General features: G+C 42.6%; 1 protein-coding gene across 3 annotated transcripts in view; it reads right to left on the bottom strand.

Annotated features, from left to right (window-relative positions):
• Positions 1-9,506, bottom strand: part of notch1b (notch receptor 1b) — a 33,201-nt gene extending 23,695 nt beyond the window's left edge. For 2 of the 3 annotated variants that reach the window (XM_081714003.1, XM_027002822.3), the window contains exons 1-2: positions 9,263-9,506; positions 8,159-8,231 (exon numbers count right to left, since the gene is read on the bottom strand). In XM_081714003.1, coding sequence (XP_081570129.1) covers positions 8,159-8,177 — 19 coding nt within the window. In that variant the 5' untranslated portion in view covers positions 8,178-8,231; positions 9,263-9,506. Of the gene's footprint in view, positions 1-210; positions 354-8,158; positions 8,232-9,262 lie in introns of those variants that run through there. The other variant, XM_081714002.1, reaches the window with a different exon arrangement.
• Positions 9,507-11,960: the final 2,454 nt, after the last annotated feature.

Raw genomic sequence — 11,960 nt, forward strand, 5'->3', positions numbered from 1 at the left:
TTGTCTTGTACAATACTTAATATGGCTGGCACTTTGCCTGACCCAGTTTAACTGAAGTACTGTAGACAGTGAAGAGGCAGTATAACTCGATGAAAGTGAAAGCCTTTCAAACTGTCTTTCAAACCCTTTTCAAACAAACTGAGAAGTTTCCTGTGAAGTAAGCCAGCAACAAGGAATTTTTAGTTATCCATGTTCTTTTGCATGCATTACCTTTTGTAATCTGTCTATAACAAACTACCTATCCAACTGCTGGAGCCGTGCCTTGAGATTGTGGGCAAAACAATTTTGAGGAGTCATCTCAGTGCATCACTAATGGTAACTCCAAACTGCTCCAAAGGCTAGAGAAGACTCAGAAGGGCCTAACCCATCAAAACCATCACAGCCACAAAAAGAGAAAGTCATTACTTGGTTACTCAGGTTATAACACAAGTGTTACATGGTCATTGAGGTTGCAACCCAATTGCACGCAGACAAATAGACAGACATAGAGACAGACAGACACACACACACACACACACACATGTACACACACATACACACCATAGCACACAACCATCTACTTAATGCATGTGTAATGATGTACAGAGAAAGATTCTGCATATACAAAAACTAGCTATTGTATTCCAGTGTCCTTTTCAGTTCCAATTTCTATCACACTCATACATCATTGTCATTTCAGCAAATAATATCATATCCTTAATGTACCTTGAAGTTGAACCCAAAATCTGAATTGAGCTTTTAATTTTTCTCTCAGTGTCACCTAATTACAATACACATAGTTTAAAGACGTGAACTTCACAGAATGATTTAAAAAAAACCTTCCACACAGAAATTAATATGACAATTAATATGACAGTTTTTCTTTCTTTTGTTTTTTTCTTTCCTTTTTTTATTAGGGTAATGTCCTGGGATTTCAGTGAGGCTCACTGTAGATTCTGACTCGCTGTCCTAATCCTGTTTCAAACAGTCGCATGAAAAGCAGCCACCCATCATCAGCTTTTAGAGGGAAATTTCTGCACGCCTCAGCCTTTCTCCACTGCTCATTCACTCGAAGCACAAGGCTCTGCCTATGCACGGGTCTTTGAACCCAGGGCTAAAATCACCAGGACTTCAAAGCTCCGTTCCACCACCTCAATGGCTCGTATTCTTCTAGAGTAGAAGCCCATCCTTACATCAATCAGGACCTGGGGGGATAAAGGGACTGCACGGCAGAAAGAAAAAAAATTTGCACAAGGATCTATACAGACTTCATAACAAGGCTTGGCTGTTATTGGCCAATACAAAGAGGATGCCCCACCCACCCCCCACCCCCCATGTACGACAATATCGAAATGACCTTTTTCTGATGCCACACAGAGGATGCAGAAGACCTAAGCAGAGTCTTTAGGCTTTAAGCCTTAAGGGAAGACCGGATGTCCTTTAAATATACCCAGGAGTTTGCTGTCTGATCACAACAGGGCCCCTGAGGGGGGTGTGGGGTGGGGTGGGGGGTGTTTTTACTGTCTTTCCCAGGATAAAGATGGCCAATAATCTAAACCAGGAAAAGTAAACACAGGGGAGAAAGAAGCCAAGCACGCTAAAACCATTAAGAGCACGGTGGGAATTGCACCCATGTCGGCTATGCTACCTTTCCTTTCATTGTCCCATTGCCATCCCGCCCACCCCCACACACACTTATCTGGAAGTGAGTATAGAACAGTGTTAGAATACCTCCCCAGCCCTGCTAAGCAGTTCCTGTTATAACACCCCTTCAATGGGTGCAGAGAGAAGAGAAAGCCAGGGGGAGCCAGTCACTCAGACTTTAACGTGATTTCAGCTACAGAGGAAAAACTCAGCTTGCTCGGAGCGTCACTGAAGGGCTAGTGGCGGTCTGTGGTGGGGGGGGTGCGTGCTGGCCTCCTAAAGCAGCCTTGTGGAGCAGGTGCGCGTATTAATGAGGCACAGGCAGCTGCCTCTCCTGGAGCACTCACCACCCCCCGCCCCTCCTGGAACCCCTCCGCTCTGGAGAACATGGCGGCTGAGGCAGCAGGCTGCTGAATGGCTGCCCTGCTGTAGAGCAGAGCAGGAAGACTCCATGAGAAGGTCCATTGTTTCTGCCGGCATTCAAGAGCCAGGCCAACCGCGGCCTGGGCGCCTCCGTCCCAGCCGAGTGATCATTCCACCTCCTCCTCCTCCTCCTCCTCCTCCTCCTCTCTACTCCCTCCCCTGCCTGTCTTTTCCTGCTCTCATTCTCTCTCATATTTGGAACCTTGGCCTTCCTTTTTAGACTCCTTCCGCCTCGTTCACTTCCTTCCATCTTGGCTCGTGCGAAATCCCCGGTGCACTCCTCCGTGTTTGACGTCCCTTTGCCTCCCTAGATTCTCTTCTTTTTTCAGTCAGATTAGTTGCCTTTAATGGTCAATAAGCAATATGAGGCCAGACCTGAATCACTCAACACAACATTGATCTCACTGGCCTTTGCCTAATTCTTACTCATTTTCCTGTTCCACATTCCACTCTGAGGCCAAAGCCAGAAACTTCACCAATCGCCTGTATAATATTAACAAGCTGATCAACCTCCACAAGTCTGAAGAGTCAGTAAGTAGCTAATAAACCCGGGTACTCTGGATGTGAAGAATGACCAAAATAAGTCTGAATGGCATTACCACATGTCTGAAGTGCTTTACTCTGCCAAAACCCTCCATCTGGGATTCTGCTGTTTTTGTCAGTGTCATGCTCAGATCATCAGATTATTCAGATCATTTGTCATAAGTTTTTATGAGAAGGGCATTAGGAAAGAGGCCTCTACATTCCACAAGACGATTGCTCGGAGGCTGCCTGGAATCAAGGTTCTGAAGTCTGGGTTAAGAGTTCTGTGGATAGTCTGACAGGAGGAGCGCCCTCTCCGTGAGGAATGTAGCCGTTTGCACTGAAAACTCGGCTCACCCTACGTCCCTATCCTTGACAGCACTCCTCAGTGGAGTCCGCTGGCAGCCGCACTTCACGGTGGCCAGCGAAAAGTCACACTGGCTTTGAAAGCTCTGTTCTAACTGGGCTCCTGGCCCAGCAAACAGCCCCACTTCTCGTAGGGATACAAAAGACAAATACATATAGCACACAGTCAGCCCCTCGTGGCTTGTGCTAGCAAAGCACACATAAGGGGGATGCGATGGGGGCAGGGGGAAGTACAGGAGTCCAGCTGAGAACATTGTCGGTTTGCTCTTTAACTTGGTAAAAGCTTGTGAAATAATTTGTCAGCATAAAATGTATCTTTCAAAGACAGTGAAATATGCTTGGAGAGAATATGTTATGGGTTTAGAGACCAACGGCATTCAGAATGTATTCTAATGGGTTATTTGACTTTCAGCGGGATGGAAAATAGCTGCGGTTAAACAAAAGCCAACCCTCAAACCATAGCGGTGGGTAAACTTCATTATTTACAAAACACATCTCATGAATTCAGACAAAAGAAATTTGTACAATCAGACATTGTGTAAACAGCTGTAATTTTTTTGGGCCAGACAGTGACCCTTTTGTTAAAGTGAAGCTGTTATTACACCTTTATAATGCACTAGATAGAAATCCCTTTGTCCTCTGGGCAGTGATCGGATTCCTTTTCTCTGTGGCCACCAGTAGCCCATGACAACAGGTCTCTGCCAGTGCTCCAGTGCCCACCCAGGCCAGAGCAGATGTTTTGCTGACACCTGACCCTTAGCCAGATAAAACACAGGGGGGTTTCCTCCCCCAGCACAGCCCAATCTTCCATCTGCCATTGAGAGGTCAAACAGTAGAGGAGGCTGTCTCTCACACACAAAGTTAAACTCTAACTCAGATATCTTTTCAAGGCTGGACTCCTCCTTTCAAAGGGCGGGTGGGCGGGGGAGAACGAGTGCCTAATGGAACCTCTCTCAGCTCAGTCTGTTGTCCTGGGTCTGATATATACTGCACATATTTGATAAAGAATACATATTTATCATTAGGGACTATTCTGTTAAAAAAAAAAATTAATGTCAGCTGACACCTTGAACACAAAGCTCCAATTGCACATTTGGACAGTTGCTACTGGCAGCTCTGGTATGCAAACCTTTCGTTACAGTGGTGCTTTTAACACTTACCTGGAACTTTCATCCCCCAAGCAGTGGTAGAACAACACTTCGGTAGCCTACCAGCTTACAAACCTTCATTTCCTCCAGTCAGGTGACTAACACCAAATCCTGACTTATCTTTATGTAAAGATGGCTCCGGGCTCCTTTGCTTGCCTCTAATCACTAGGGGAGCCCTGATCTTCCATGGTCACATCTGTTAGTGTTCATTAAAAGCATGCTTATTTGTCTTTGTTACTGAAGGACCCCATGGAAAAGGGCAACAGGCTAACCCCTTGGAAAGAGAAAGGGGTAAGCATTAGGGGCTCAGTACTGTGCTAATAAATGCTGCTTCTGAAGTCTGTGTTTTCATGCAAGTTAGCTTAAAAGGCAGTGTTTTCCAGGGTTTTCCAGTCTTTCAGGACATTGAATGAGTTTGCGTGTCAGACATAATAGCCTCAGACACTCGGCATGGAGGGATTATTTCCAGAACGTAACACTTCATTTTCACACAGCCGCACAGCATTCGGAAGCTGTGTGTGGTATTCCTTAAGGCAGCTGCCACTGCAGAAGCTGAATGGCCTAAACCACAGACACTATGTGTTCATTGTGTGCTAACTAGCAGCCATTGTACTATATGAATACTTTACCTTGATAGTAATCATTTAATAATAATAATAATGCAGTGTTCCACACACAGATGGCCCAGGTCAAAAGCATCAAATAAAAAACAACATGGCTGACTTTTTTCTTCTTTTTTTTTTTGCTTGCCCAGCTGTGCACACAAAACACAATCCACCACACTCTGCTGTTCCAGAATGTGTGATCAAAAGTTCTGCCGAATTCCTAAAAGAATATGAACACGAGCAGCAGGATAAGGTTTCTGCATCAGGAAAGTAGCCAATGAGGATCAATGTGCAGAGCTGCCACATCAGGTCTATGCCACAGCAACAGCCTTCTCCAGAGATAAGATAGTAGACTCAGCCCTCTCTTTCCCTGGCTCCTGATGTGCACTTCCCGTATTTTGATGCAGAGGGAAGCTCAGAGTAACTCAGCCTTGACCCTGTAAACAAAGCTTGTATTCAAGCGTCTGTTCAAAGACAAGAGGTTGCTTTCATATAGCGCACATGACACATGCCCAAGGACCAAAATACAGACCACGTTTGATGGCTTACGCACCCAGGCTGATCCTGGCAACATGCAATGACAAATTTTGGTTTCTGGAGGTGCTCTTATTTCACTGTAGACTGTGCCTCAAGGTAAGAATGGACAGCCAAATCTGGTGTCAGAGCTTCCTTTACCACTTCCAGTGAAAGAACAGAGCTCTAAAATGGCAATTTAGAAAATGGATAGTCCCGATCCTAAAACTGATTTGCTGAGCTGTGTCAGAAACCTCAATATGCGGACACCTATGACCATCATCCCCCAATGACTGGATTCTGTATTAAAACAAACCTCAACTGAGGTGTCTAATCTTTGCAGTTTTGTTGCTTGCCTGGTGGAAGTAGTATTTATTATGAATACTGTTAATAATAAATTTAAATATTTATAGAGGACTTGTGTATTCTATCATATTGTTTATGTTGCCTTTTATAAATGCAATAATCCTATTGATGCTGTGTGTTACATCGATTTTATCACAGGTAATGGTGTTTTAGGCACTTCGCTTCACAGGATCTTGACCATGTCCAAACTGAAGAAGCTCATGGTTCTATGTAGCAGCAGCCTAACCAGGTTAGGGAAGTGATGTCACTTGCTAATTTGCATTTTTCAATTCCCTCGGAGCCCCTTTGCTCCATCTATCTCTGCCATGACTGATGCTTGCCTGTTGGAATCTGGATGTAGTAGCTGCCATGGATATAGTACCATCTGCCATGCATTAGCCTAGCCCAGGCCTCTGAGATAACCACTGTGGTATAACCAGTCTGAGATAACTACTGTGAGATAACCAGTCTGGGATAACTACTGTGAGATAACCAGTCTGAGATAACCACTGTTGGATAACCAGTGTGAGATAACTACTGTGAGATAACCACTGTGGGATAACTAGTCAGAGATAACCAGTGTGAGATAATAAGTGTGAAATTATCTCACTCACTCACTCACTCACTCATTATTACTTTGTGTCCCTCAGAGTGCCAGACATAAAGGTCCATGCCATCTACAGTGCTGCATAGGACTGATTGAAAGACATCTGACCTGAAAACACTTTCCAACCTCAAAGAATGCCACCTTCCATAGAGAACAGATATACATCTGTATACACTAAAAGCAAGTTGTTATGCAATTAATACATTTCACTGTCCACTGTTTCACAAACATAAGATGCTGGCAAATGATTTCAAACATGAATAATTTATGGCCATAGTTTTACACAGATATGGTTAGTAAAATTAAAGAAGCAGCAATTAAGATTTTTTAAGGACAACATTTTTTATGACTTAAGATCATGAGACAACCATTAGCAAAACGTTATCTTTGGGCTTTTTTCAAGTCTATTCACGAAAGTGCAAATAACTACAGAGACCCCCCCAAGGAAGTGTCAAAACAATTTGTCACACATATCACACCAGTACTCAAGGGTAAATAAACAAGTCACATGATTAAGAATTTTAAGAACTTATGAGGAATTATGTGGTTACCTACATGCCAAAAATTTGACAAAACGATCTCATTTGCATCTCACTAAGTGCAACCCACTAGCATTCATTTCGCTATTCCCAAACCCACATTCACTTCTTCAAAGGCAAATGGTCTGTGGAGATAGATGCTAACAAACATCCATTTGTCCACAAACCCAAAAAACAACTCTTCCAAAGCCCTGGGCCTAAGAACACATGGCTGTCCCAAAATCATTTTCAGGGCATGCACAATGGATCCATTTGATGCTGTGTGGGGTGGTCAAAACTGTCCACTCGCCACGTCCCACCAACACATAAAAGGCAGTCGGCGCAGCGACCGACCAGCCCTGGGCGGGCGGAGAGGCTCCCGTCGGATCTCCATGTTTAATTAGAGAAGTCTGAGGGCAATGGGGCACAATGGCAGCTCTGTGGGACGACTGTGGCAGGGAGGCTGCCAGACAGAATTAAGACGTGGCCCCGAGCCAGCGCGGCCCCGTGAGCCAGTGGCCCTCTAAGGGAGCCCACAAACAGCACCGCGGACTCTCGTCTCTGGGCAGCCCTGACACAGTTGACTGCCCAAAACAAGAAAGAAGACACTGCAGCTTCAGCCAAACTCCTGAAACTCAACCCCACTGCTGCATCTCCACAAAGCGCAGGTAAGAAAAGTTCACTGAACAATTAGAAGTTACAACACAGAGAAAGCGACATAGTATCAGTTAGTGGACTTTTCAGTGGGCTATCTAGCCTCATTTATGTCAGTAGAGTGAAGCTATGTGCCCTGACTTCTTTTTATATACTTCTGGAGCACTGCTGGCAATTATGAAAACATCCAGTCCAATTACACTCTACTGCCATCTGTCCTTCTAATGTAAATCACAGAGAGAGAATGGTCATTCAAAACAGGACAAAACAGCAGAGCAGGGCAGGGGGGCATGGGGGGGGGGGGCACAGGCATTCTGGGAAGCCTCATACAGATTAGTCACACAGAATTAATCTAGACCAGAGAACAATGGCCTCAGAGCTTCTGGCAAACCCCAGCTGTCGCTTCATAGAAGAAAAGAGAAACAAGATTTAGGGCTCGAAGCGTCTTTGAGAGTCCTGCTGAAGAAGTGGCCCATGTTCACAAACAGCGGGGTGAGAGACATGCACACAGAGACAGAGGCCTTCATGCTCCTCCCCAACACAGTCATCATGATCCAATGATTGGCCAGCTTGGGTCATGTTTTCTCTTCAAGAATGCACATTTGCATGAAGCAGTACACTAAACACACACAGTTTTTCTTTGGCCAGTAGGAGCTCAAGTTTTGGGACTGAACACTTTTGTGACTGTCAAACATATTTATTGATTTGCTGTTTTTATGTATTACGGTGCAATGAAGAGTAAAGCAATCAAACGAATGTAATACAATTATTCGACCATGAAACAATAAATTGTAAAATGTTAATCAATAAACACTTGTTTTGAATCATACTCACTTGCATTCCATTCTTCCATCTTGAGTCTGTACACACATACCTCCGTTCTGGCATTTCTCAGTACATCTCAGACCTGCAAGTACAGGAATGTCAGTAAGGTCTCCTGTCTGAACTGTGCAATATTTCAAGCATGATCAACTTTTGAAACCAATCAACCAAGAAGTGTAGAAAGGACTCAGAAGAAGTTGTGTGTCTCCTATTTACAACTTGTTGAATTTGCACAAAGAGTTTTTGCTGGACAGAAACCAAAATGCCATACTTTTAGGCCCGCAGTGAGTGCATGAGGCAGAAGTGTGACTAGTAGTATCTTAAAGAGATGTCTGTGGGCAGCAAGATCTGAAAACACTCTTATGTGCATTTCTTCCTTTTGCAGCTGCTCGAAAAATGTCCTATATTTGGATGTTAACACCTATAAACCCATTCGCCTCAATCTTGACCTAGCTGCACTTTATATATCGCTCAACAATTAAATTATTTACTCAGGCTATGTATGAATGAATATCTGTCTATATATGAATATATGAATCAAGAGAACAGAAATGAATTCGACTGTTGGGCTATCACAGAAATGTGGCTGCGTCTAACGAATAGAGAGTTCAAAATTTGAAATAATATTTTAATACTGCAATAACTTTTTAACATCCAATACCAACTGTACCGTGTAATTCTACCTTACTAATTATGCAAATCACTATGCGATTGGGAAAATGTATAATGCATATCAAAATCTGTCAACTTTGTACGAGCCACTGGTTCAAGAGCATGGGAACCGTTAGCTACGAGAACCACTAAAATGTGATGGTTAGTTAGCACTTAACATTCAATAAATAAAAAAACGTCTATGAAACAATATTAATTTCAATATTAACACAGCCTCAGCCTAATATATTAATTAAATTCTAAATAATATTTTTTAAATCATATTTTTGGTTAAACCGTAACTTTTAGCCTACGTGCAACAAGTGTGTTTCTCTTGACGATATCTGTTTCATTTGCGCACAAATTTTGTAATCACGGCACCTTAGTCTGCTTCTTAAAGTTTCGTATATTGATGTGTTGTTATGTAAATATGCTCAATTAGCCTGTTGCTGTGATGTTTCTTACCTTTCGTCAGCGCAATCAGCGGTATCAGAGAAATTAGTTTCACGAGGAAAAGATGCATTCCTTCTTATGGACCTAAATTAACTTGGTGATTCCCCAAAGCGTTAACATAGATCCAACATTTGTTTTGATCAAAAAACCCCGAAATCAACAGCACGATCAAGAATCCAGAAATGACACTTTCACTCTCCCCAAAATCTCCCAGCGTCCGATCTTGTCACTACAATCTCCACAGCGTGAATGAGATAATGTATTCATACCTCCATTCTCCCGTCCGCTTCTAGGGGCGTGCTTCTTCCGCGTCAGTACTTTACGAGGACTATTCATCCACTTCACAAACTTTTCTGAAGCACCAGTGGGAAAAACACGCCCTCTTGAAGCGCATCTAAAGAGTTCAAAACATGTAAGCGGGAAAATTGTCTGTGGGCAAAGTTACAACAGCCCAGTTTTTTCAAGTGGAGTTTGAACACATTATTCGTTAACTGACCTAAAATGAAAGACTATTGATAAGAAACCTAAAAATTAAAACCATAAATATTTAAAATCTTAACACTACGATGAAGCAATGCATAAAAACACAATTTATATGAGAAAAAAACCCACTGACTTTCAGAGTGATTTATCAGCAGCATATGGGACAAATAATGACGTATTTACATTTGACATATTTACATTACACATTTTGTAAATTTAAATTACATCATCAAAATTCTCTAACTTGCAAGCAGACATATTTTCATTTTCATGTGTAAGGCTGTTGGCAATAAACTATACCACAAGGACCAGCCATAAATAAAATAAATCTCTGTCCCACTTATATTTGCTCTAGCACAACTATTCAAATTAACTGTTAAATCAATGGCACCTAAAATGTAATAGCCCACTTAACCGGCTATGAAGTAGTCTACTGTACCAGTAAAGAAAACCTTGCTTAACCTCTCCCTCTTACAGTAGTGGAAAAGATTAGGTACTTTTTTTGTACTCTCTGTAAGCGCAAGGTGTGGCAAGCCGTTTCAGGACCCGAAGGCAGCAGTTTTCCTTGTTAGTCTATTCAGTATTTCTAATTGGCACCATTCACTTGTGTGTGCCAAAAAAGCTGCAGGTAACAGAGACAGAGAGTGTGGGAAACGTCTCTGGGGATGGGGTGACCTGAAGGCTGGGGAAAGGAGCTTCATTGTGGAGGCGGTGCTTGTGATGGGGAGTTAATTAGAACTGTGTACAGACATGCAGGAGCACCTCTCGCCTTTCACACCACTATCAGAAGTGTGAGAACTGTCATCCTGTCTGGAACCATGGTCTCTCGTTGCTTGCTTCTGTGTTTGCGGCTCGTGCTGCCTTTTATGCATAAGGTTTGAGCTGTGTATTGAGTTTCATCACATTCATGTATCATCTGTGTCCACAGAAGTATATACAAGGCCACTGAATTTGTACACCAACAAACTCTAGGGTGAAGGATTTGCATATATATATATATATATATATATATATATATATATATATATACAATGGTGTGAAAAAGTGTTTGCCTCCTTCCTGATATCTTATTTTTTTTTGTATGTTTGTCACACTTAATGTTTCAGATCATCAAACTAATTTAAATATTAGACAAAGATAACACAAATAAACACAAAATGCAGTTTTTAAATGAAGGTTTTTATTATTAAGGGAAAAATCCAAGCCTACCTTGCCCTGTGTGAAAAAGTGATTGTCCCCCCTGTTAAAACATAAATTAACTGTGGTTTATCACATCTTTCGAAAGCTGAGATCAATTTCTCTAGACACATCCAGGCCTGATTACTTCCACACCTGTTCTCAACCAAGAAATCACTTAAATAGGACCTGCCTGACAAAATGAAGTATACCAAAAGATCCTCAAAAACTAGACAGCATGCTGTGAGCCAAAGAAATTCAGGAACAAATAAGATACAAATTAATTGATATCTATCAGTCTGGAAAAGGTTATAAAGCCATTTCTAAAGCTTTGGGACTCCAGTGAACCACAGTGAGAGACATTATCCACAAATGGTGAAAACATGGAACAGTGGTGAACCTTCCTAGCAGTGGCTGGCCGACCAAAATTACCCCAAGAGCGCAGCAATGACTCATCCAAGAGGTCACAAAAGACCCGACAGCAACATCCAAAGAACTGCAGGCCTCACTTGCCTCAGATATGGTCAGTGTTCATGACTCCACCATAAGAAAGAGACTGGGCAAAAATGCCCTGTCCGGCAGAGTTCCAAGATGAAAACCACTGCTGAGCAAAAAGAACATAAAGGCTTGTCTCAGTTTTGCCAGAAGACATTTTGATGATCCCCAAGACTTTGGGGAAAATACTCTGTGGATTGACAAGACAAAAGTTGAACTTTTTGGAAGGTGTATGTTCCATTACATCGGGTGTAAAAGTAATGCAGCATTTCAGAAAAGGAACATCATAGCAACAGTAAAATATGTTGGTGGTAGTGTGACGGTTTGGGGCTGTTTTGCTGCTTCAGGACCTGGAAGACTTGCTGTGGTAAATGGAACCATGAATTCTGCTATCTACCAAGAAATCCTGAAGGGGAATGTCTGGCCATCTGTTCATGACCTGAAGCTGAAGTGCACTTGGGTTCTGCAGAAGGACAATGATCCAAAACACACCAGCAAGTCCACCTCTGAATGGCTTAAGAAAAACAAAATGAAGACTTTGGAATGGCCTAGTCAA

The sequence above is a fragment of the Electrophorus electricus genome, chromosome 5, assembly GCF_041902795.1.
Source record: "Electrophorus electricus isolate QZ-2024a chromosome 5, ASM4190279v1, whole genome shotgun sequence".
In the NCBI taxonomy this organism is placed as follows: domain Eukaryota; kingdom Metazoa; phylum Chordata; class Actinopteri; order Gymnotiformes; family Gymnotidae; genus Electrophorus; species Electrophorus electricus.